This window comes from Aquarana catesbeiana, linkage group LG13 (genome assembly GCF_042186555.1).
Source record: "Aquarana catesbeiana isolate 2022-GZ linkage group LG13, ASM4218655v1, whole genome shotgun sequence".
Lineage (NCBI taxonomy): Eukaryota > Metazoa > Chordata > Amphibia > Anura > Ranidae > Aquarana > Aquarana catesbeiana.
The window spans coordinates 71,651,403-71,678,929 of NC_133336.1; the positions used below are offsets into that span (position 1 = coordinate 71,651,403).

General features: G+C 39.9%; 1 protein-coding gene across 4 annotated transcripts in view; it reads right to left on the reverse strand.

The window, feature by feature from the left end:
* The window catches only part of ARID4A (AT-rich interaction domain 4A), a 115,294-nt gene that overhangs the window by 76,131 nt on the left and 11,636 nt on the right, over nt 1-27,527 (reverse strand). For all 4 annotated transcript variants that reach the window (XM_073609421.1, XM_073609419.1, XM_073609417.1 and 1 more), the window contains exons 4-11: nt 24,907-24,972; nt 22,829-22,919; nt 21,868-21,947; nt 20,973-21,067; nt 16,099-16,228; nt 9,986-10,065; nt 3,570-3,643; nt 1,677-1,837 (exon numbers count right to left, since the gene is read on the reverse strand). In XM_073609421.1, coding sequence (XP_073465522.1) covers nt 1,677-1,837; nt 3,570-3,643; nt 9,986-10,065; nt 16,099-16,228; nt 20,973-21,067; nt 21,868-21,947; nt 22,829-22,919; nt 24,907-24,972 — 777 coding nt within the window. The remainder of the gene's footprint in view (nt 1-1,676; nt 1,838-3,569; nt 3,644-9,985; nt 10,066-16,098; nt 16,229-20,972; nt 21,068-21,867; nt 21,948-22,828; nt 22,920-24,906; nt 24,973-27,527) is intronic.

Consider the following 27,527-nt stretch of genomic DNA (forward strand, 5'->3'; position numbering starts at 1 on the left):
TTTGAATTAAAAAATGTAAGCTTTACAACCACTTTAAAGAGGAACTTCAGCAATTAAATCACTGTTTGAAATAAACTAGCTTACAATGGGTTAAGTCCAATGAGCTGGATGCCAGCACTCTTACCATTTACATTTCTACTGAGCCCCATGAATACAGCTATCGCTATACTCCCAACACTCCGACGAGAGAGAGAACTGTTGAGTGACTGCATTTGTAAAGCTAATGTCAAGCTATCAACAGCTTTATTAACCACTTCAGCCCGGAAGATTTGGCTGCTGAATGACCGGGCCATTTTTTGCGATTCGGCACTGCGTCGCTTTAAGTGACAATTGCGCGGTCGTGCGACGCTGCACCCAAACAAAACTGACGTCCTTTTACCACAAATAGAGCTTTCTTTTGGGGGTATTTGATCACTTCTCCGGTTTTTATTTTTTGCGCTATAAACAAAAAAGAGTGTCAATTTTGCAAAAAAAAACACATTTTGTACTTTTTGCTATAATAAATAGCCCCATTTTTTTTTTTTTTTTTTTTTTTTTAAAAAGCAAATTTTTTTCTGAGTTTAGGCCGATCTGTATTCTACATATTTTTGTTAAAAAAATTTTAAAAAAAATCGCAATAAGCATATATTGATTGGTTTGCGCAAAAGTTAAAAATCTATCCCCTATTTTGTAATCGCTATAGCATTTTTATTTCTTTGTTTATTTTTTACTTGTAATTGCGGTGATCAGTGATTTTTAGCGGGACTGCGACATTGCAGGGGACAGATCAGACACTTTTGACACATTTTTGGGACCAATGGCATTTATACAGCGATCAGTGCTATAAAAATGCACCGATTACTGTAAAAATGTCATCGGCAGGGAAAGGGTTAATACTAGGGGGCGATCAAGGGGTTAACTGTGTTCCCTGCTATGCGTTTCTAACTGAAGGAGGAGGGGACTGACTAGAGGAAGTGATGGAGCGTGGTTCCTAGCTAATAGGAACACACGATCTGTCACTCCTCACAGAGCAGAACAGGGATTTGTGTGTTTATACACACGCACAGGCGTGCACACACACACACGCGCATTGCGGGAGAGAGAAAGACACACATTACTGGAGAAAAGGTTCACCATTACAGTCTCAGAGATAAAAGCTGGACAAGTTAACATCAGTGTTCATCTACTGTTTGTGTTGCGAGACTGCCTGTTAATACAGATCAATTGAAGCGAACCTTGCACCTAAAAAGTAAAGTCCACTTTTCTAGTTTGGCCCTCTTCCCCTTTGCTTAAATGTTCCTTTAAAGCGTGAAAAAATAAATAAATTAAAATAAAAATAAAAACCAAACACAAAACAAAAACCAACACACCTTTATGGGAAAAGGCAAGATAATACACTAGTCTTTTCCCCAAGCTTTCACCCATGGCACCCAGACAAGGGTGATGTTATCTCCCTTTCAGCAAGATTCTGGGGAATGTTAAATAGCCAAAATCTACACTGTGCTGCAGAGCCATTAAATGAGATTCAGAGTACTTAGCATCCCTGAGATCTTCCTGACAGGATGTGATCACACCCTGAATATGGAAACTAGGGGGGAAAGGTGAGCATATCATCAAAAAAAATGTTTAACAAATTGTCTGGTGCAGATTTATGGTTAGGAATTAGCGGATTATAAACAATATAAAAAGTAACCAACCTCTGCTTCCTCCTCTTCAATTTTGTTGCGTTCACCATCACTACCATCTGCCTCCCCATCATCTTCATCACTGCTAGAAGATTCCAGAATTTCACTCATGTCCATTTTCCAGCTGTCTGGGACCGATCGTGACCTCAGGAAAGCTGTAGCTTCCGTTAAACCTTAAGTAAAACAAATTGCGATTTATTTTTTAATTATTTTTTTTTTTTTTTTTTTTTTTTTTTTTTTTTTAGGAATGAAATGTTTTAAGTCCACTTCATTTTAGTCTTGGCATCAGCTAGCTACAGACTAAAATGCTTAGTCCCACTGGGACCCCTGTAAAAAATTAACTTGTTGGTTACCAAACTCTGACTTTACTCAACTAAATGCTCAGCAGTGTGTTGCGATGCACAAATGTGCTATGCAAAACTGCATTGCCCCTTATGGTTTTTTTGCAATGCACACCAAAGCAAACGAATCGTGATGGTGTGAACCGAAGCAACTTGATGTAAGACAAACTGCCTTGTCTATGTGTTAGGACTACACTGGGCAACACTGCTCAATGGGGATGATATGAACAAGCCCCAAGAGTGTAGACAAAGAACCAAGCAATCTGCCTTTGTTTTGGTGGTGCCAAACCTGAATGCCATCACTCTGAGTCTCTGCAATGCTACAGGTAAATAAAGAGATGGAGCTTAAGCCAAGAAGTTGGTCGGGGCTAAGCGACAACACTGGGTAAAAGGTAAGTCTGGAATCTAGGGACCCCAGGGCACCCAGACACCAAAGGGTACCTGCAGCTTTGCAGTATTCTCAGTTTAGCCACCACTAAAAAACAAAATTCACTGCTGCGACAGTAAATAATATCCATGGTCAAAATGTTTAGCCCGCTTCTATTAATCTGAATGGTCTTGAAGTTTGAAAATTCACTTTGTGAAGAATCTCACACATTTACTTTCTTGAATTCTGTGACACCTTCACTATGCCCTGTGAGTAGTCACTGCTATGCCACAGAATTTACAGTCTGCTTTCTGAACAGTGATGCCGAGAGGGGGCATTTCAGGAGGTGGAGTCAGTACAGGAATTACCACTTTCAGGCAACAAGGTACCATGGGATATGCAGTCCTTGAAAGTCAACAGTAAGCAGCAGAGCAGAAGATGCAAAGCATGCAGGGAATGATGGAAGACAGCAGACAGGCAGCACTCAACATGAAAGGACATTTAACAATCCAATATAAGCTTGGTTGAAAAATATAACTATTTTTGTTTTGTGGTTTTAAATGCTGATGCTATAAAATGAACGTGTATGTTGTGACCAATGACCATAGAACTCCTTTCAATGTTGTATCTGTACTGTCCTTTTGCCTCTGTATGGTGTACAAAGTACTGACTCTTTGCCACATCACTTTCCTGCCAATGGGCTCCTGCTGTGTGTGCGCCACTAATGTTCATGCACATCCAAAAAATGAGTGCGTGCCAAATTCAGAATGAGAACATCCAATCAAAAGGACTGTACTCTCCAACATGTGCATTAAGAGACCACAGAAGGTGGACTTTCAACTGCATTAAATAATTCAAATGTTCTCTAATGGCTAGCATTAGTCACATGCCCTAAAGAAGTTGCTTAAATAAGCAGCTAAAATTCATTAATATTGAACAAGTCCAGCTGAATGTGACTAACTACTACTAGCTACTCCAGGACTTGGATAAATAAGAACCTTCAGAGACAGACACTCTCTAATGCATTCTAGAAATATGCAGTCAGCAACATAGATTTCTCATGAGTGAAAAAGGGAGGCTGTTGTGGATCTCTCCTTTTAAGAACACTAGTTCCCTGGCTGCCATGCAGACACTTTGGCTTCAGTGAGGGTCTAAGACACTCATTTACAATGCATTTGATCTAGAATACATACATACCTGGTTTGCTACAGCTTTCCAAATTCAAAGCATTGATGTCAAGTTCCTCAAGATCTTTCCTTGCAACAGAGTGGCTGAAAAACAAACATTTAATCAAAATATTTACGATGAAATCCAAGAACACACAAATCTATTTTTTTTTTTTTTTTTTACACTGAAAGCGGATGTAAACAATAACAATTTTAATACATATAGTTACATAGTAGGTGAGGTTGAAAAAAGACACAAGTCCATCAAGTCCAACCTATGTGTGTGATTATGTGTCAGTATTACATTACATATCCCTGTATGTTGCGGTCATTCAGGTGATTATCTAATAGTTTCTTGAAGCTATCAATGCTCCCCGCTGAGACCACCGCCTGTGTAAGGGAATTCCACATCCTTGCCGCTCTTACAGTAAAGAACCCTCTACGTAGTTTAAGGTTAAACCTCTTTTCTTCTAATTGTAATGAGTGGCCACGAGTCTTATTAAACTCTCTTCTGCGAAAAAGTTTTATCCCTATTGTGGGGTCACCAGTACAGTATTTGTAAATTGAAATCATATCCCCTCTCAAGCGTCTCTTCTCCAGAGAGAATAAGTTCAGTGCTCGCAACCTTTCCTCATAACTAAGATCCTCCAGACCCTTTATTAGCTTTGTTGCCCTTCTTTGTACTCGCTCCATTTCCAGTACATCCCTCCTGAGGACTGGTGCCCAGAACTGGACAGCATACTCCAGGTGCGGCCGGACCAGAGTCTTGTAGAGCGGGAGAATTATCGTTTTATCTCTGGAGTTGATCCCCCTTTTAATGCATGCCAATATTCTGTTTGCTTTATTAGCAGCAGCTTGGCATTGCATGCCATTGCTGAGCCTATCATCTACTAGGACCCCCAGGTCCTTTTCCATCCTAGGTTCTCCCCCCAGTGTATAGATTGCATTCATATTTTTGCCACCCAAATGCATTATTTTACATTTTTCTACATTGAACCTCATTTGCCATGTAGTCGCCCATCCCATTAATTTGTTCAGGTCTTTTTGCAAGGTTTCCACATCCTGCGGAGAAGTTATTGCCCTGCGTATCGTCTGCAAATACAGAGATTGAACTGTTTATCCCATCCTCCAGGTCGTTTATAAACAAATTAAATAGGATTGGTCCCAGCACAGAACCCTGGGGAACCCCACTACCCACCCCTGACCATTCTGAGTACTCCCCATTTATCACCACCCTCTGAACACGCCCTTGTAGCCAGTTTTCAATCCATGTACTCACCCTATGGTCCATGCCAAAGGACCTTATTTTGTACAGTAAATGTTTATGGGGAACTGTGTCAAATGCTTTTGCAAAATCCAGATACACCACGTCTACGGGCCTTCCTTTATCTAGATGGCAACTCACCTCCTCATAGAAGGTTAATAGATTGGTTTGGCAAGAACGATTCTTCATGAATCCATGCTGATTACTGCTAATGATATCGTTCATATTACTAAAATCTTGTATATAGTCCCTTATCATCCCCTCCAAGAGTTTACATACTATTGAGGTTAGGCTAACTGGTCTGTAATTCCCAGGGATTTTTTTTGGGCCCCTTTTAAATATTGGTGCTACATTGGCTTTTCTCCAATCAGCTAGTACCATTCCAGTCAATAGTCTGTCTGTAAAAATTAGGAACAACGGTCTGGCAATCACCTGACTGAGTTCCCCAAGTACCCTCGGATGCAAGCCATCTGGTCCCGGTGATTTATTAATGTTAAGTTTCTCAAGTCTAATTTTAATTCCGTCCTCTGTTAACCATGGAGGTGCTTCCTGTGTTGTGTCATGAGGATAAACACTGCAGTTTTGGTTACTGAAGCCCCCCGATTCACTCGTGAAGACTGAGGAGAAGAATAAATTCAATACCTTTGCCATCTCCCCATCCTTTGTAACAAGATGTTCTTCCTCATTCTTTATGGGGCCAATATGGTCTGTCCTCCCTTTTTTACTGGTTACATACTTAAAGAATTTCTTGGGATTTTTTTTGCTCTCCTCCGCTATGTGTCTTTCATGTTCTATCTTAGCCGTCCTAATTGCACCCTTACATTTCTTATTGCATTCTTTATAAAGTCTGAATGCTGATGATGATCCCTCAACCTTGTATTTTTTGAAGGCCTTCTCCTTTGCTTTTATATGCATTTTTACATTGGAGTTAAGCCATTCAGGATTTTTGTTTGCTCTTTTAAATTTATTACCCAATGGGATACATTGGCTAATGCCCTTATTTAATATGCTCTTAAAGCAAACCCAGCTCTCCTCCGTATTCTTTGTTCCTAATTTTTTTATCCCAATTTATGCCTTTTAGCAAGGTTTGTAGTTTAGGGAAGTTGGCTCTTTTGAAATTCAGTGTCTTTGTGTTCCCTTCATGTTTCCTATTTGTGTGATTTATACTGAAACTAATTGACCTGTGATCGCTGTTACCTAAATTGCCCCGTATTTCCACATCTGTGATCAGGTCTGTATTGTTGGTAATCAGTAGATCCAGTAATGTTTTATTTCTAAAATAATAAATGATTCACTATAACCTGCCCTTCCCTCAAGTGAAATCAAATAGCAGCGCTAAAATAACAAAAAAAGGGGGTATATATGTGTATATATTAGAGCTGCACAATTAATCGTTAAAAAATCGTGATCTCGATTCACCTCCCCTGACGATCTCTCCTGCTGAGTTTGACCATTCTTTCATATAAACAAGTGGAGAGATTATCTGCTCACTCAGCTGTCAAAAGAAAACATCCAGGCATTCTGCCAAGTTTAGAACTTGAAACATTGTATCTAACTTCCTTCTTAGATCAAAGGGATAGAACTTCTCTGTGTAAACAAATAACCTGGGCAATCTGCCAAGCTTTAAACAACGTGTAAATGCAGGAAGTTTAACCACTTAAAGTCTAAATCTTTTTCTGACACTTCTTTCTTAAGTTAAAATCAATATTTTTTGCTAAAAAAAAATTACTTGGAACCCCCAAACATTAGAGATAAAATATATATATATATATATATATATATATTTATTATAATATTTTATAATATGGAATAAAATGGCAATTGCTGCAATATTTTATGTCGCACTGTATTTGCCCAGCAGTCTTTCAAATGCAATTTTTTGGGAAAAAATACACTTCAATAAATAAAAAAAAAGAAACAGTAAAGTTAGCGCAATTTTTTTTGTTTTAATGTGAAAAATGATGTTACGCCGCGAGAATCGTGAGAGAATCGTGATCTATCCTCTAAGCAAAAAAATCGTGATTCTCATTTTAGCCAGAATCGTGCAGCTCTAGTATATATATATTAATAAAGCTAAAATGTGACAAACTATTAAGTATCACTCACTTAAGAGCAAAATATATTCTAGTGTTATCAAAATTCATACAGTATATATTAAATTAATACCAAAAAAAGTCCAATAAACAGTGACGTAGTGATGTAAGTGATGATTCATAAATAATATGATATAGATCTTCAGTGAAAAAAATCTTCCACCACACCGCTGTGAAATGTGATCTCCACTCCCCTTCAGCGAGCAAACTCACCAGCTACTTTTGCCTTACACTCTCGTGTTCGGCTCACAGGCTATTCCCACACAGTAGGGGGCACAGTGATAACCTCCACTCAATCCCTGTTGGGTGTCCAGAGTATATATACAAGCGTACTCTAGCTTTACCAATGACAGAACACGGCGCTGCTCCTCCACGGCCACCGCTCAATCCCGACTATTCCAGCGGGAGCTCGGGGAAGGGGCTGAGCACCGCGCTAGGCTCCGCCCGCCGTACGGACCGACGTTGTACCGCGCACCCACTTGCGTCACACGCAGGATGGATAGTTGGAGTCAGGGAGGAGGTTGGGGATAGGAAGAATGTTCCCGGTGCAGCTAGGTGTGAGGAGGAGGAGGGGGGAATGGTGTGATGTACCATTAAAGCCCTGTTGTGTGGGGAGGAAGCCACCCGCCGTGTCACATGTTTCTCTGTGTAGCACACAGTCTCCGCCCAGTCTTTGTCTGGATAATTAAAATCCCCCATTATGATAACACTTCCCATCCTTGCTGCTAATCCAATTTGTGATAGGAGATCCACACTGACTGAAGGAAAAAAAAAACAAACATTCTAAAGTAGAACCTGCTGCATTTTTTTTTTTTTTGTATGGAACGCATCTGGAATGCAGTAAAAAGCATTTAACTCACCAAAAAACAAAAAAAAAAAAAAAAAAACAAAAAAGGAAGAAGGTTTGTCTAAAGCTCCACCTAGGTAGCTATGGTCTACAATGATATTTGTTGTGCTTAGCAGTAGGATAAATCAGTGCTCTTTCAGAAAGTAAAATGCTATTAAAAGTCAAAGCAAAATTTTAAGAGTGTAGATGAACATCTTAAAAATGCAAATTAAACCAATTTAACCTGAAGATGTTTAAAAATGAATTGTTTGAAAGAAAAACACATTCTGTCCTTTGAAGAGCGAACCACATGGTGGCACTATTCTATTTGGTTTTCATGGCCAGCAAGCAGAAAGCTGTTTAGTGCCAGTCAAATCCTGCACTCAGTTACATAATAAAATACCAGTTTCTATGTAATTATTCATAACTTTTTCCTCCAACATAGTATAATGCTACAGGCATACAGAAGTTATTTGCTCCAATTATGAACCATGTAGTTTTAGCATCAACCTATAATGGAATTTTGCAAATAGGACCCCATGGACCTGCTGGGGTTGCAGTGAGTAAGTATAGCATGAAAGATTTTCTCTCAGGAATAATACAGGTGCCTGCCAACTGGTTTTGGGAAAAAAAAAACCTTGTGTTACTATCCTTCAGACGGCAGACTATAGAGTAACCTGTCCAAGTTTCTAAGCCACAAAACCACTACCTCCAAAAGGACAAAGTCAGATAATCCTTTCTTTGGCTCGCTGATCCCCCGCATTTCTAGGGACAAAGGTTCCACTATTATACATTGTTCAAATACCACAGCAGACTTTCAGGGAAAGAAAGAAAAAAAAAAAAAAACCCCACACACACACAACACACCTTTGCAATAATAAAGCAAAAAAAGATGCTGAAAACGTTAGCCAATATGTCCAGCCTAGCCCAGCAGTCTGTACTGTATAAGCTTTCTATTTGCTGAGCATATGCAAATCTTTAGTATTGGTCAAAATAGCTTTATAAACCTGCTCCTTTCCTATCTTAAAGGATAAGTTCACCTTTGTAAAAGAAAAAAAAAAAAAAAAAAAAAAGAACATTTTGCAAGTAGGAAAAAAAAAATTCATTTTTTTTTTTTTAGTTTACCAGGAGCCTGCAAAGCATTGTACATGCGAGCTGAAATCTCAGGCTTCTGCAGGCTGTCAGTGACAGGAAGCATTTATGAACTACCTAGAGGGTGCAACAGCACCCTCATAGTTCACCGAGAACTACAAGCCATCCGCTGCAAAAGGTTCTCCCATTCACAGAACTCTGAATGACACAGCCAGGTGGGCGGAGCCCCACAGTCTTTATTTTTTTATTGCGACAGTGGATGAGGGAGAGGATCTCCGGCCCTCTGTCACAACAGCTGGTTAGGTGGGTGTGGGGGCTGCTGCAACAGTAACCTAAAAAGGTGAACGTCTCCTCTAAAGTATTTGCTTCCACCAAGGAAATGTAAGCATCACCTTTGTTGGGACTAGATTCTGAGTCTTTTTACTGACACTCAATCCTTATGGATCAACACCGCTACTTGAATTTCTGGGCCAAGGAGTTTGCACTGTAGAGGTCACATGCCTGCTCTCGTTAGTAGCATTAGGGCCCGTCATCACCACTAATGGCATAGCGCATGCCCGCCCTGTCTCATGCCGGTCATGCCAGCTGTACCGATTGTTCTCATCCCAACAGATGACACACACATCCCCCACACCAAGTTGAGGCTCAAACCTTAGTCACATGACTGTCCACATTCCTAGTGCACTGATAACAAGGCACATGCATGCGCCATCACAGGCAAAACCACGCAAGCAAGGGTAGCTCCATAAGACTCTGCAAGGGATTGGAGCCACCCTCAAAGCACCTTGAAATTGCAGGCAAAAAAAAAAAATATATATATATATGTATGTTTTATAGCTACACCCCTAATTTTGAAGAAAAATAAAATTTCTTATAAATGTCTGGTCCACAAGGAGACAATGAAGCCTTTCCAACAATGTTCTGGGTATGTTCAGGACACTAACAAGCGATTAGAAAATTAAATAAAACAATTCAGCACTTACATTTCCTGCACCCCTCTTTTTAAGAAATTTGACCTCCAGCTATAAAAAGGAACTGATTCTTTTGTGCAGGTACTGCTACAGCTGAGTCATGAAAGTATGTAGGTCATTTTCATCACTTACTGAAATTTTCCTTAAAAGGCATTAAATTGACATAAAAAGACACATCTAGGATAAAGCAAGTGAACTCACAATTTTGCATCTGCGAACGATCGCACCAAACACTGGTCTTTTTTCACGGACGTTTCATCATTGCAACTAGGTGACACGACCTAAGGCAGGCAAACAAAAAGTTAGGTTATTTTTCCTTAAAAACCTAGTTGACATCTCTTAATACGTTTGTTTTGTCACAATGGAAAGGCATTTGAAAAAGCCTAACTTCTGCAAAGGAAGTGCTTACTTTATACTGAACTAAAAGCCCATTAATTTAATATGGTGATCATTAGATTAACGTTAAATAGGAATGTACATTTCAATACAAAAATTTTAAAAAAAGTGTCACTCAGCTTACTGCTATGCACGTATGTTAAAATAATTCAAAGTACTGGAAATACCTATTAAAGAGAACCAATTATAACCTATGCAACAATTTGACTATACAGCCTTAAAGAGGGAGTCCACCTAAAAAAAAAAATATTAAAAGCCAGCAGCTACAAATACTGCAGCTGCTGACTTTTAATACATGGCCACTTACCGGTCCCAGGGTCCAGCGATGTCGGCAGCTGACGCCGATAAATCGCTCGACTCTCGGCAGCTGCCGCTGCCATCCTAGGTGAGGGAATCAGGAAGTGAAGCGTTGCGGCTTCACTTCCCGGTTCAATACTGGCGTAACTGGTCCCCGCTATCTCCTGGGACCTGTGTGTTTCCCAGGAGATAGCGCGGAGGGACAGGAAGAGGCATAGACTCCCGTGGGAGTCTATGCCGGAAGTGGGTGCAAATACCTGTCTTAGACAGGTATCTGCACCCCCCCTCCCCCCTGAAAGGTGCCAAATGTGACACTGGAGGGGGGGAGGGTTCCGAAAAGCGGAAGTTCCATTTTTGTGTTGAACTCCGCTTTAAACTATACCTAGGCCTAAAAACAAAAACAAAAAAACTCTATATATTGCAGCTTCCGTCCTTGGATGTGGTGGCTGTATTTTTTTTAATTATATAAGTAAATATACTGTAGGAATGGCTACAGGTTATAAGAGGTCCCCAAAAGGGCCCTCTGCTTAACCTGTGTCACCACTAGCTATTATAGAAATGATTTTGTAGTAAGAGGAAAGAAACAGGAATTTGCTCTACGCAGTGGCATTAGTGTGAGCCTTAAAGTATAACTAAAAGACAAAAAACTTTTTTTTTTTAGTTTTGGATAGAGTGGAGAGGGATTAGAATGCTTGTCAGGTTTTAGTGCTGTCTGTACCCCCCATTAGGGAGATTCACCTCTCTATTTGTCCTAATTACTATTATCATTGAAAGTGAAAGTAAAAGAAAATCCCAAATTTTGGGTTGTCCCCAGAAAAGTAATAGAGGGGAACTCTTCCAATGGGGACACTAGTTATGGTAACCTGGGGGTCCCCAAGGAATTCCTCTAAATTTGCAGGGATTTCCTCTCACTGCTAGCTATGGGACATTCCTGTTTAGCTATGGGACAGGAAGTGAAGGGAAATCTCCACAGTGGGACAAAGATGGTGAAAAAAAAAAATAAAAAATCTGGACGGGTTATAACCCTCCCTTGGCTTCATCTAAAATGAAAAAAAAAAAAAAAAAAAAAAAAGGATGTTTTGCCTATAGTTCTACTTTAAACCACTCTGGGCTGTACAGCTGGACACACAAGTTAGAATCTGAATATACAAAAGCTAGATGTAACAGCAGTAACATAGGAGGAGGGTCTATCCAAGTGCCTATATAGTACACTGAATTCAAAGTTTAGGTAACATCTTACATAGTGGTCGCAAAGTTATAAAAAATATTATGCAGAGGTTTGATCTGGCTTGGAAGAAGTCCCAATTTAACCAAAGCAGAGCTTCAGGCATAAGCAATATAACTGTGCAAGAAAGACCAGCTGTAACCATCATGGATCTAATATGCATGACACATGAAATAGTTCAACTTCATTCAATCTATTCATACCTCAAAACAGTGAAAGAAGCACACATTGGTCTGCTAAGACTTTTCCAAGGAACAGGCCTTTACATTAAGGCCTCATGTACACTGTTGCTGGTAAACAGACATTCAGAGGCAGTTGGCTGGGGATTCAGAGAAACGCCACTATGCCCAAAATGCAGCAGGTAAAATGGTAATTTGTTGCATATGATGTGGAAATGCCCGAAACTGTTTCATTACTGGCACTATGTCCTTTCTACGATCTCACAAGCATTTCAATTTCCACTGCCACATGATCCAGTTATTTGCTTGCTTGGTGCCTTGGAGATACCCTCTTTTTCACCAAACGGTCATATTGCGTCTATTGTACATAGCACATAAAATGATCGCGAGGCACTGGATAACTCCACCGGTACCAACAAGGAAGCAATGGGTTGACATGGTAAACAGTCCATTGATATGCGAAAAACTCACTTACCAACATAGGAATTTTATAAAAAAAAAAAAAAAAAATCAACTCCCTGTGGCAACCATGGCTGGACACACCTGGACTAGGTCCAATCCAGTTGGTGAAGGACAGACTACTACAAATGTGAAAAGGTAGATGTTGGGGCAAAACTAACTTAAGGAGAGACAAGCGGTTCCTATTTTAGGAATAGTCTACTGGGCCACGGTAGCTCATTTCGAGTATAGAGTAGATGTTTCTACTACACTTAGGTATAGGATTTTTATTTTTCCCCCCTTTCTCTGTTCTATCTTGTCCCCTGTATGCACTAAGGATATGGACATACAGTTCTGTATAGTTGCACACCGACAATGTAATGATGCGGCATCAGTTTAATGATATTTCAGTAACTCCACTCAATATGCTGGTATCCTTTGACCAATTGTGATTTATATACAATATATTATCCTCTGTACTTGGATTTATTCCTGCACATAAGATCTGTATCGATGTATATTTGTTTTGTTCTTTAATAAACTGTTTCTGATTTAAAAAAAAAACAACAAAAAAAAAAAAAAATAACTCCATTCTGTGCAATAGAACCATTCTAAATCGGTGCCACTTGAGTGGCACCGACTTAGAAAAATGTTTCTGCACTACTTTTGGTCCGACTTTGGTAAGACTTGCATTGACTTCTGTTAAAAAGTGATTGTAAAGTCTCTTTTTTTTGTTAACAATAATAAACAGGTTATACTTACCTACCCTGTGTAGTGGATTTGCACAGGGCAGTCCCAAACCTTCCCTCCTCGGGTCTCTCTTCGGCTCTCTTGGCCCCTCCCTCCTGATTGTCCCCACAGCAAGCAGCTTGCTATGGCGGCACCCGAACTGAGCTGCAGCTCTGTGTATCCATTCAGAAACAGAGCTGCGACTCCCTTTCTCTCCTCATTGGCTGACTGACTGACAGCAGCGGGAGCCAATGGCACCACGCTGCTGTTTCAGCCAATGAGGAGGGGTGTCCCGGGCAGCTGTGACAATCCTACAACATCGCTGGATAGAGAGAAGGCAAAGTTAAGTATTAAGGAAGCTGATGCACACAGAAGGCTTTTTATCTTAATGCATTAAGATAAAGAGCCTTCTGACTTTATAACCCCTTTAAAGAAGTCGCATGCAAGTCATGCCGAAGTCACAGCGGGGTCCAACTTTGAAGTCACGGGCAGTGTGAACCTGGGCTCATTGACAACTCAAGAGTTTTACCCCATCCCCAGGGGTCATGATCATCAGTACGAGAAGAGGCTACATCTCCCCAGCAGGGACACAAACAGCAAAAACAATCTGACAGGAGTCCCAACATTTCCATACTAAAGGAAAAACTAAGAATTTTTTTTTAAAAAAGTTTGCTTTACATAAAACTGAAGTTATGGAGAATAGAGCAGCAGGGCAGCATTCTTACTGTTGAAACAGGACAGGAGACCAAGAAGGGCACAGAAGAAGGAAATTTAACAGGAGGAGTTCCCTGCTTGAGTCCGAGGTCAGTGGATCTGGAAGGTTTCTCTGTAAAGCTGCACCAGATTATGCACGCTTCAGTTTTAGTAAATCTCCCAGAGGGTTTGTTTATTAAAAAAAAAAAAAAAAAAAAAAAAAAATTCACAAAACGTCTCACCCAAAATTCACATTTTTTTTAATTCAACTGGAGAAATGTATGAATCCTGGGTAAACATTGTATGAATCGTGCTTGAACACATTTAGAAATAAAGCCTTTAGTATTGTGTACATTTCTTTATTGCACTTGCATGCTCTGTCCTCAGACAATAACGGTCACTTTTTTTCCTCTCAGCTGAAAAAAAATAAAAAAAGTGTCACTCGGGTTGAGATGGGCTTTAATTCCCAACTGAAACTTGATAAATAGGATTTTTCTAGATAAATCCAGACAAAAGAAAGCAAAGTAGCCTGGAACAAAAAGCCAAGCTATGTATTCCCAACACTACTATGACAAGGCTGCCAAGGGACAGGTACCAAGCCAACTTCAACATGTCAGTCTGAGATTAATTGGGAACATAGGCCAAATGTACCAAATGTACATGTGTCCCATTACAGGGCTGATCAAGAGCATTTTCAAAAACTTTCATAGTAACAGGGTGGAAGATTCACTACACAAATGAACAAAAAGACAGCCAAGTTATAGATCACACACCTAAAACCAAAGAGCGCCTGTGCAACTTTTCATATGTGAAGCCAGAAGAAAGCATGCTGGACCTTTAGGCTGGGTTCACACTAGTGCGATTTGGATGCAGATTTCTCCACATCCAATTTCCACAGCAGGAGATTGTGACTGGCTCTTTATGGAGCCGGTTCACATTTCTCCACATCGGCTCAGTTGCAATTTGCACAGGAGCCCTGTGTGCCTTTTGGTCCATTCCAGTCAAAAATTTGGGCTGAAATTGGACCTGAAACATTGAACGAGAACCCACCGGACCTCTGCTGTGAGCCACTGCTTGCTCATATGTGAACCCAGCCTTTAAGCAATTGGATATACATATGAAATGCGCAGTCTTTTTTAAAAGCAGTTGTAAAGGCTGAAGGTTTTTTACCTTTATGCATTCTATATCTTCTGTGTGCAGCAGCCCCGACCCCTCATACTTACCTGAGCCCCCTTTCAATCCAGCGATGTTGCAGGAGTGTCTCAGCTGCCCGGAACTCCCCTCCTCATTGTCTGAGACAACAGCGCGGCGCTATTGGCTCCTGATGCTCTCAATGTCAGTCAGCCAATGAGGAGAGAAAAGGGAAAACATTTTAACAAAAAAAAAAAAAAAATATATATGAGACTTTAGTATGACTTTAATGAATGCTTTAAAGAGGAACTCAGCATTTACCGTGACTTTAAAAAACAAAAAGCGCATTCTCTGAATGGCTGAGGTGGAGATTACAATGTCATCTGCCTGCCTCTGGGGCAGCCCAGAGATACAAAGATCCAATATGTGATGCAACTTACCAGGAACCAAGCAAAGCCAATATCTAATCTCTGCGGTGAGGTAAGAACACCAATAAAGCTACATTTAAAGCAGAAATTAGTAATAGCAAAAATAACTAGTTTTGGTAATAAAGCAAATTTTAAAGAAAAGCTAAGGCTTAACCCACCCAAAATGTAAATGCTGCTTGTATCCCCAAGTAGGAAGATTGCCTCTCACTTCCAGTTACAGAACATGACAGGAAGAGACCTCCTTTCATGAAGGAACTTACACCTTGTAACAGTCGTCCCCAGAAGAGAGTAAGTTACCTTTTGAAGAATTCCCTTTCCTCTTTTGGTGTGACAAAGTGACAATGTATTGTGTATGCAAGCCTGAGGTAAGTGAAAACTTCCTTAATGGAAGAACAGGCAGCCATAAAAGCACACAGATGTTCAAACCCTTCCCCCTCTTTGGTCAAAACTAAAAAGGTTTAGGTTAGAGGGCCACTTAAAAAAAAAAAAAAAAGTCCTTGTGTAACAATTATGAAACCATCTGGGGAAAATAATAAACATAATTATTGAAAGTTGTATCTTTTTTTATTAAGGAATTTCTCACTGGACAGAAAACGAGTACAATCATATTTTCTCAGTCATGTTTATCTGAATATATGCATGCAAGAAAGCTTTGTTATATAGCTAACACTGCAGAATACAGTTTAATTCTGATAGCTAACAACTAAAACCTTACCTATTAATTAATAAACCTGTGCAATACATGTGATGTAAAGCACTATTGCCTGGGGAGGAGCAGAAATGGATACCATTACTTACCACAGCAGGGTAACACTCATTCGTCAAGCTGCAGTTGACATTCACTATTTTGCCCAGTAATTCATCTCCAATGCGTTTAACATCATCGTCTTCCTCTTCACTGCTGCTGTCTTCTTTCTCATCTTCCGTCCTATGAGGAGGCACGAGAACAGAAGCATTAAATTGCAGGTCTGGGAAGCTATGACATCTGGGTGCTAAACTATCTCAGTTGAGGCTTTCTCACGTGAATTAAAGCAGATCAACCTAGCAACTATATAAGTTAAAGTGGATGTAAACCCGATTCATGAAATTTGACCTAAACACATATCTGTAGTGTTTACTTATCTTTCTCCAAAGCCCTGAGTCCGGTGTCTTTCTGCCGTTTTGTTCCTCAGTTATCAGCACGATAAGTTCTCAGAGACAGGAGATAAAACCAGCCTGAAATGTGTGTCAGGGAGTGTGCTATAAATAAATTAGCAGAAAGCTTGTCTTATCACAGCACAGCTCTGAAGGTATCTTCGTTCTTCTGCTTATGTGGAGGGGGAGGTGTGCCTTTCCTCCAATTAGCTGTCACACAGAGTATGCCAAGACTACATTCCTATTGCTGAATGAGGAAGTACAAATTCTAAAGAATATAGCAAGCGGAAGACAGCAGATATACATGTAAAATTTATGTAGGGAGATTTGTTTCATCCCTGCGTATCATCTGAGGTTGTTCCCCTCACTGGGTATAGGAGAGGGTTTACATTCATTTTAAAAAAATTCTGTTAAGTTAACTCATTTAAACATCTATGCCCCATGAATAACCTCTTTACCTGCAGCCTACTCAGTGAACTACCACTAAGTAGGCAAGTGAACCAGAAAAAAAGAAAAAAGTAAAACATGAGCATGTCAGTTTCCTGGCTGTGCATTATGGCAGTATGTGCATGATATTTCAGCAGGCAAGACCACTTACAGATGTTATTATGCAGGATTTATATAGCGCCAACAGTTTGCGCAGTGCTTTACAATATGAGGGCAGACAGATATGCATTTCTACTCTGCATTTTAAAATGTCAATGGAATATATTTACCAAACATTTACTTTTTTTGGGAAGAAAACATCCTTGGAGAACTTCAATCAAATTAAAAAGTACATTATATTAGCATAAAATTTAACATGTTGACCCACTTCCCTTACAATAGACAAAAAGGTAATCTGCAGTTCCTGTATACAAGCTCGAGCAGCACATGCTCTGCTTTGTTCACTCCACCACTGCCCTTTTCAGCTCTCGGAAGTGAGATAAATACACCGTATTACCAAAGATAGGGGAGCATACAACCATTCTAGTAGTAGTCTTAGGGGGTGGCAAGAGTCCTCAGCCCTGCATAAACACTGGCTGCAATAACGCTGAACTTACACTGGGCTGACATAACTTCTTCCATTGGAGCAGAGTGGGGAGTAAAGCAGGAGTATGTGCAACTGGACAGGATGGCAAACAGTAAAGTGAACCTGTTACTTTGCATTGCATAGACACTAAAGAAGCAAACTGTGCAGTATTTCTTTAGGAAAATTTGACATTTGATTAGACAGCCAACAAAACCAAACAATACATTAGAGGCAAACATGAACGATTAACAATGTTATAGCATACCAGCAAGAAGTCTTAAAAGTTGAAATTTACCCATAACAACTTTATAAAAAATAATGTTCTTTAGCAAGAACATACATTGCACATTAATGCTACCAAAATTAGTGTGTGCTGTAAATTGCCTCCAGCATTGCTCCCGTTTCTTCTTGCCGGAGGCTGCCATTTTGCTAAAGTCCAGCGCCCCTGAACAGCAATAAATCTGTCTGCGAAACAAAACTCATCGATTTAACAGTTTTAAAACCAGTCACATTCTTGGAATGCCGGGATTGTCAACTGTCAAATTTGTTTGTGTCCTCAACCAAACTGTCAAACCATAGGGGGGTTTAATTCTGCTTTAAGAATGTCAGCAGATCACCCTCTACAAACTCAGCAGTGCCTAAAAAAAGAAAGCAACTGAGCATGTGCAGAGCAGGGTGAGACAGTGTATTCCTGGATTTTAAAAACAGTATAGGCATTTAATTTTAGCCTGGGTTCACACGTATGCCATGCAGGAACCAGTGTGATTCCAGTGCCGGTTCCCGCATCGCATCTCCCCTGCAGGCAGTTGACACTGCCCAATACAAAGATAATGACACCCCCCAGATCGGTTCACAGATCGCAGCGTGAACTGTGAATTCATACAGGAATCAAATCGCATGGGTGTGAACAGGTTCTTGCACTTTTTGTGAGAATCCAATGCAAGTTCAGCCATACAACTGTATGGCTGAACGCCCATTGCACAGACATCGCATGTGATTGGCACAGCAATGCGGGGTGCAAATCACGTGCGATGTCTGTATTCGCATATGTATGAACCCAGGCTTAAAGTTTTACAAAGCTATACATGGAAAAGGGGCCAGCCTGAAGTGATCTAGCAGGACTTAATTTTCAGACTAAAGTTCCACTTTAAGTGTGGAAAAACTTGGGGCATTAGCTAGGTACCAGAAAGGTACCTCTAATGATGTGCACCTCACTGGTGGCTGCTGCTTCTTTTTTGAAAAATGTTACACATTTGCATCGTCTGATGACGATGTCATTGTTGAAGTCCTGGCAGAGAAACTGACAATTGGGGCTAGAGGTATAAAAGAGACAAGAAGGTAAAAAAGCTTGCTAAAACATGGCAAACAGCAGGGAGCTTGATTTGTAGCTCTATTATTTAGGAAATATTTAGTATTTTTTGTTATTGGACAAGGGGAGATTGAGACATCCGTACACCACCTATTCATTCACAAAACGCTATGTAGTCTTTGAAAAGAAAAAGAATACAAGATGTTTCCAGAATAGAGAACTATCAGAGGTTCCATGTAAGTAACAAGAAGCAGCGGACACAGGTGGGGAACATTTTAATTGAGGTACATTACTGGTAGGTAACTAAGGCCCAATTAAAAAAAAAAAAATAGTTGTTTAGAAATTTAGCTTTAAATTGTTTTTATTTAGCCATTTAGTTATTATTTTGAATTGAAGCGGAGTTACAGCTTTTTTTTTTTTTTTTTAAACCCGCAAAATATAACATGTGGGTTGAACTCCACTTTGAGTGGTTAAGGATTAGAAATAGATTGCTGTACAGGGCTAAAGAAATTTCCCCTCACTTCCTGTTCTGACAAACGTTTCACCAGACAGTGAGAAAAAAAAAAAAACACAACAACTCTCCAACAGCAACACATACAGATTATTTTTCTGTTTTTAAGTGGTGTGGGGTGTTAGAACCTTTTGTCAGCTTTTTTTTTTTATTGTTGTCCATTACCGTGTTGCAGACTTTCCTTCACTTCCTGTCTGGCAAACCTGTGTCACCAGAACAGAAAGCAAGGGGAAATCTCTAACAAAGCTTCAGATGGCAGCAAAACCTGACAGGGCTTTTGGCTATAGATATTACAGGATACTTCCTAAGATAAGTGAAAAGGCATTTGAAAGCATAAAGAAATTAAATTATACAGACACAAATTACAGAGACCATAGAAAAGAAAAATGTGCCACAAGAGTCAAATCCCCCCCCAAAAAAGATAAATGGCAACAATCTATAATTACATGGAATGTAATGGGGCTTCAGTAGACAAGGGAATAATTGTCATGGTAACAGTGTAATTAAACAGTAGCTGACACTATGCAAACAGTGCAGTGGACTGGAATGTCTTGGTCTCTTGGGGGAAATTTTTTTTTTAAAACACACGTATTATTAGCTGGTGCATCAGGGATTATATTACTGTGTCATTTTACCTTTCAGAACCATTACGCACACAAGCAAAATTTGCAACGAGTCAAGAAAATTGCAGTGACGGCACCACGATAAAACAGAATCCTTTCAGCAGAGAACACTTAAAAGGCCAAGTTCACCTTTCAGGAACAAATTCCCTCTTCATAATAAATAGAAGCCTTTTCTAATGTAGTTTCTGGCCAAGCCATCCCAATGTGCATATATGTCACTTACCTAGTCCATGGCAGCTTTGAATTTGCACCTTTCAGTTAAACTTTTTTTTTTTTTTTTTTTTTTTAATTCTTACTATGCACATCATTTCCTGTATCATATGATCATCCAGGACACTTCAAATCCCATCATGAACTGCCTTACTGCATCACCGAATTGGGTGCATTTTTTTTCTGTGGACCGCACCTCCCTCATTACTATACCGCACTTTTTTTCCCACCCACTTTCCTACTTCTTCCTTTAGGGTGGCCATACACTGTACAATCTCCTTTAGATCTACCATCAACTATATAGTACAAGGGCCTGCCTGATTTTATACAAATTGAATACATTTTTCAGATGGGTCCTCCAATTACTTAGCTTTGGAAAAACTAAAAAGGTAATCGTACAGAGATTGTACAATCAGATTGCATCGTATATGTCTAGCTTTATATAAATACACAGGAGGAAGACATTCAAAAGTCAATGTTCTTGAAATCCAGCTCAGGGAGGGGGAGGGTGTAAAACACACAAGTTTCACTTTCAGAGCCTATTCACACAGCATAGTGGGAGCACACTTTTTTTGTTTTGGGTGTAAAACTGCTGCTTTAAGATTGAGATTTCTGGTGGTGACTCCATTGGGGGAATCTAACCACCTACTTGTCCCATACAAGGGTTTGGTTGCCACCAGGACAGAAAGGGAGAGAAACAATTAGAACACCCTCAGAAAGTTCAAACCTTAACTTGCTACAGATGAGATTGATGTACCAGTATGTACCTCTTTTACTGGTCTGACTGACAGGTAAAAAGACGCATGTGACTGTAGTATTACGCAATGCCTACCCAAACAGTACAGAATGACAGACAAATCTGATTAAACTCACACTGGAAGGGATGAACGTCTTCCCCTGTTAGATTTCTTCCCAATGACCGGAGTGCCAAAATGTTCAGGATTGGTTAGCGGAAGCTGGTCTAAAGTCTATTCAACAGAGATGCAGAAATGTCAAACTTTTCCATTAAAATTATTTGTGAACACACTGCTTCAAAAGGGCATTGTATTACAGCATATAGAAGTACATGTCTCAAAACACCTTTATTTTAATTTATTATTTACATTTTTTTTTTTTCTTGTATTGTGACAGGCATGCGTCAAAGCCTCTCCAGTGCCTCTTAACTGTAGCATGGGGAGGAGGGGGGCACGTGTCTGTTTAGAAGTGGCAGACACAGTGGAAAAGTCTCCTGTCTATGGAACACTCAGACAGGCAGGTGGGCGGGAATTAGAGATGGGGGACTAACACTAGACATACACACAGAGGAGAAGTGACCCCCCATCTGTGTGTGTTCGAGCCTCGCTGTCAAAGCTGAAACTGGTACACACAGACAGGAAGTAACTCCACCACATGTCAGATAAGCCCATTCACCCACCGTGTCAGTAATCTTGCTCACCCACTGTGTGTGATTTAGGAACACCTACCCCCTTACTAAACGAATAGTAGCTTGGAGGGGCGTGGCCCCACAACTGACCATGGGAGATACAGGCACACCATGCGTCAGCACGCTGTCCTGCACTCTGTGCATGCCAAGGTCAATTTGAAGCGGGGACCCAGGGGAACTGGCAGGATCAGCAGGGTTTTTAAAGAGATAGAATAAAAAATGAAAAAGCTAGATTGGAGAAAAAAAAAACACACACACACACTTTTTTTTTTAAATTAAATCTTACTTTGTGGAGTAACATACATATTAAACTAAAGCAGAAGAAAAGAATGTCATTATCATTACCTCACTCTCTGCAAAGTGCCTCTCCCCTTTCAAACATAAAGATGTCCGTCTTAATGTCCTTTCATCGCCATCATCAAACACTGCAAAACAGTAAGATATGTTAAGGACTTATTTATCTGAAAACTGCCAGTCTCTCATGTAAACGGACCCTATAACAGTTAAAACAAGCTGCCTACGTTACTGCACACTGACCCCGTACAGATAAAGGTAAACAACGAATATGTATTATGAAAATACACCCAGTAAATCACACAGAAGCCGTTACATTAAGGCTTCTTTAGCATCTTGTAAGTTGTGCCAAAAAGGTGCAGGTTTTTTTTTTTTTTTTTCCTTTTTAGAGATCTGACCATAGCCCAAATTCATTATTAGCCCTGGTTCACACCAGTACGATTTCAAAACCAAACATCAGTGCGATTTGTGACTTAATTTAACAAAGTCTAAGCAACTAGCAATGAAATCGGTAAAAGCGTGAACTTTTCATAATCGCTGCAACACAAGTCATAGCGATATGAACAGTTCCATTTCTGGCACTGGGGTGCGACTTGTCATGCGATTTGGAAGCATCAAGTCGCACCGGTGTATATGGGGGCTTAGTCTGCAGAATAAAGCCAGGATATGTTGGCACACCTATGCTAAATGTCAGATTGGGGTGGAAAAAATAAAAGTTCAAGAAGCAAAAATCAACAGTTTTCACATCAGGGCCTAGCTTGAAGTTTTGTTGGCACATTCCTCCTATCCCCTAAACGGATGTAATCATTTTATTTTTGTGAAAACGTTCAGGATGCAGCTCACATATTTTTCAAACTAGTGTAATAAAAACAGTCATTATAAGATAAACTGAGCACACCGATTTTGTGATCTTCGAAGCACATTATGAAATTTTAGTACAGCGCAATGATGTTTCTGTAAAACAGAGCATTGGTCTGGCTTTTCAGATATTCAACATAGCAATGATACTCACCAACAGTGTACCAGCTGGCATCTGTCAGCTTACTTATAGTTGCTTCTTGCTGAGATCCATCAGGTGCTTTCATTTCCACTGTAGCTCCAACCTATATACAGAGAAGTTCACATTAACATGGCAGACTTTCGAAACTGTCAGAATCACAATGGGCCTCATTTATCAAGCTTTTAAGGGTAAGTGTACTTACCCTTCTAGGTTCTGTTGTCCACCAGCAGTTCTGCCAGGGCATATATTTACCTGTATTATTACAAGTGCACTTTACCTTAAAGTTAAATGCTTGTTTTGTTTGTCCAGGGGATCATTCAAAAGTAGCTTTACCTACCTTGTCCCTTTGCTCCCATAGACTTCCTCCCAGCTGTACAACCAGTCACCCAAAGCTGCTTCTCTTCGCCGCTCTATGGGTTGCAGGCACTCTGACGTCACCGTGTACAATGCAGAACTAGCAGCCTTGCATGCAAGTGAGGTCACTGAGGTCCTCCCCATAACTGGAAGTGTCACAGAAGAGGAGAGCACCAGCTGCAAAGGGTAGCGTAGGAGAAGTTAAGTAAAACTTCTGAAAATGTTCACCTAGACAAAAGGGAGCATTTAACTCTTGCAGTGTGGGAGGAGCCCCACAGCAAGGGATACTTTGGATTTTCCCTAGAGTTCTGCATTAGCAAACAACTAAAAATTTTGGCAGATATACAAATTAGCCAATCTTTAAATTGTTCTGTTTGAATGGTTTAGATGTCTGTACATGCCCTGGTGCATAGATCCCTGGCTTTGCCTATTATCATCCCACCATAACAAATGTATAAAGCATAAACCCAGTATGAGAGTTTATAGAAACAGAGAAGTTTCACGTTTGGCAGTTGGAGTGAGTGGAAATCACAGCGATGCATTGATGGGGGTGGCTCAGACAAAGCATAACTCAGGGGTCTTCAAACTACGGCCCTCCAGTTGTTCAGGAACTACAAATCCCATCATGCCTAGTCATGTCTGTGAATGTTAGAGTTTTACAATACCTCATGGGATGTGTAGTTCCGCAACAGCTGGAGGGCCGTAGTTTGAGGATCCCTGGCATAACTGGTGTATAAATCAAAATGCCCCTCCTTGGTCCTCTGCTTTTTTTTTTTTTTTTAAGGTGGCACATCTTTTACAGTAGAGGTCCTCCTTAATTCTGGGAGCACACTTGCTTTGTTTGTGACATGCTGAGGAAAGTGAGCGCAGCAATTTTTTTTTTTTTTTTTTTTTTGCTATACACAGGGAAGGTGAAATAATGCCAGGGTGGGATGTTATCAACAGTATGGATAAGCGTAGCCCTAGAAAACAATCCCATGCCATTTCAGGCGATTATCTCCCAGTAGAGCACTTGCGGCTCACCAACTGTTTCAATAAGCCACCATAGCAAAGCCTAAAAAAAAAAAAAAAAAAAAAAAAAAAAAAAAAAAAAGTTACATACCAGCTTCATTTTCTTTTATGGGCACTGACTATCTAGTTTCTGCAGGAATACAGAGCTTTGTGATTAATGAGTTTATAATTAAAAGGATAAGTTCACTTAAAAAAAAAAAATAATATTGCGGGTGCAATGCTTTCCAGGCTCCTACAAAAAAAAAAAAAAAAATTAAAAAAATAATAATAGTAAATGCATACATTTTACTACCTGCAGTAGTTTTTTTGTATGAGCCTGGAAAGCATTTCACCTGCAATAAGCAAACAGCAGGTTCCATGCAGGACTCCCACAGACTGTTGGTAAAAGCTGTCTGCTCGTACCTTGTACAGGCAGCCAGTACCACACTGACAGGAAGAATTAATTAACTACTAGAACGCTCAACAGCACCATGTTAGTTAATTGAGTACTACAAGCCGACAGCCGCAAAAGCTGCCCGTAGTTGAAGTTTTCACATTCACAGAACACTGCGAATAAATTATGCAACTGGGGGGGGGGGGGGGGGGGGGAGGGCAGAAACGCACATTGCCACTTAAAAATTGTGACAGCATGCAGGGGATCTGGGGGGTGCGGGAGCTGGTGCATCTGTAACATGTTACAAAAGGTAAACTGATCCTTTAAGGAGATCAAAAGAAAAAGTACATACCCGTAAAGGACCTTTAACCTGGTCATCCTGAACTAGCAGGATAGAGTGATCTTGTTTCAAGGTAACCTAATAAAAAGAATGTAGAGACAATTAAATGAGACACATGCACTTTACTGACCATGTAGGTAAACTAAAAATGTTTTAAGAAACAGAAAAGCATAAAGCATTTGAAGGTTTTGAAATAGAAAAAGTTTCCTTTACTGTAAATCTTTGAATGTGGTGAAAACACTTACAAACATTGCCAATAATTTATATGGGACTGTAGGTAAGCCCAAGGCCCAATTGTCTCAAGTGATGGCGAGTCTATGACGGATTATACTTCTGCTTTATGGGTGACAGCTAGTTAGAGTGGCTATGATCTGTTGGCATAATATATTCTGGTCTATTCTTGTATGAATCAGGTGTCCACTTCTGTCAATGCACTTATTCAAAACATTTTTGTATGAACACGTCCCACTATAAATAGCTGATGTTCACAAATATCTTTATTTGTGCAAAAAAAAAAAAAAAAAAAAAAAGTGAGCCAACGGGGTATTGGCAATTTAACCCATCTGCTAATGGTACTGACTTTAGAGAAATGCTAGCTGACCAAACACTTAAAGGTGTTTTTTTTTTTTTTACCTTAATGCATTACCTGCATTGGGTGTGGGGGTGCAGGGGTCAAGCTGCGTAGTGTGTCAATAGATGCACACAGACTAGTTCAGAAGCGAGCCCACAGGTGCACTCATAGAACGCAGCTTCCTATGGTGGTGTACCAAGAAAGAGGGCCTAGAGCACCAGCAGGGGACCCCAGAAGAGGAAGCTCAGGGCCACTTTGTGCAATACCACTGAACAAAGCAGGTAAGTATAACAAGTTGTAGAAAAAAAAAAAAAATTAAAATAATTCAGCCTTTGTCTATGCCTTTACAAATCCCTTTAAATTGGCAAGCTGCTACACAGAGGCACCTTCATCTTTAACAATGATCAAAAACCAAAAAACTTTTCTTTTTTTGCTTTGAATAGAGTAAGAAAGGTTTATCAACCCAAAGCCATAATTTTAAACTGTCATGACAACAAGATTGGAGGGGAAATTTTTCAAATTGTACATCTGTTGCAGTGACAACCGCCTAAAAGAGAGTCAGTCTCACTTTGAAGGTATTCTTATTGCCCATTAAACAGGAGGTGAAGGGAAATATTTCCAAGAAAAAAAAAATTATATGATAGATAGATAGATAGATAGATCTATAATAAAATAATAACAACATCTTACAAGGGTTTTAACCTTCCTTGCTCTAGATATACTGTAGGAACATTATACTCATTAATTCTATTTAGATCACAAACAACCTGAACTCTGAAAATTAAAAAGTACACTAGACTAAATGGCCTTTATCAGTAGACATACATTATACTTCCTCTAACATTTTCTCTAATTATCTGACATGTAGGTCATTTGATTAATATCTCCCCAGCTAATGCAGAACTACAGATCCCACGAGTCCCTGTTAACCATAAGCAGGATGATAAAAAGTAAGCCAAGCCCAAGCACCTGGAGAAGTACAGACCACAAAACGTCTAAAATAAATGGCTTACTTAAAGTGGTTGTAAACCGAGAAAAAAATAAATAAAATAAAACCCCTGTAAGAAAAAGACATAATGAGCTAGTATGCCTCACACACTAGCTCATTATGAAGTACCTCAGATCGAAGCTGTTGCACTGCTGTGACTGCTGTGACTGGCGACGTCTCCCGGAGTTGTTTCTGGGTTTGCGGGCTCCGGAGCTGTGATTGGCCACAGCAAGTCACGACACCGGCCCTGAAGAAATGCACGAGCAGACCGTTTCTTCAGGGCGCATGCGCCGATTACGTTGGTGCAAGTGTATAGAGTAAATATCTCCTAAACCGTGCAGGTTTAGGAAATATTTACAGTATCTACAGGTAAGCCTTATTATAGGCTTACCTGTAGGTACAAGTGGTGTAACGGGGTTTACAACCACTTTAGTATTGGAGAGAGAGAACAAACTATCTGCAGCTATGGCAGGGTTAAATAACTATTGATGGGACTTTTTTTTATATTAAGGTAAACAGCAATGTCGAAAGTACAGTGACCTTCAACAATCAATTGGTCAGGGTCATTCAACAACTTGCTCTAAAAAGAAAAAAAACAAAAAACAAAAGTTGCATTCATTTGTATTTAAAGCTGAACTACAAGAAGGGATAAAAGATAGAAATTAAATCATTAAAAAAAAAAAAAAATATTAAAATGTATTTAAACTGCAAGACCCTTTATTTAACATGGTATCATACTCTTGCAGAATCTGTACAGCAGAGCTTAGGCTGGAAAAGGGAGACTCAGCACAAGGAGTCAAATCAGTTGTGCTGCAGTGCTCATGTGCCAACAAGGAGCATGATAATAATAAAACAGATTGACAGATGAGCTCAGTCTGTTGCTTCTCCTTTCATTGTCCAATCACAGGCTGGGGGAGGAACAAGACCTGTAAGCATTACAGTCCTCTGCCATGTCAGACAATGGGCTGTGTATATTTCAGAACTGGGTGAGCAGAAACACAAATATTTCAGCAGTTCAAACAGTTGCCCTATATGTCCTTCATCTGTGTAGTTATTTGTCTGGAGTTCAGCCTT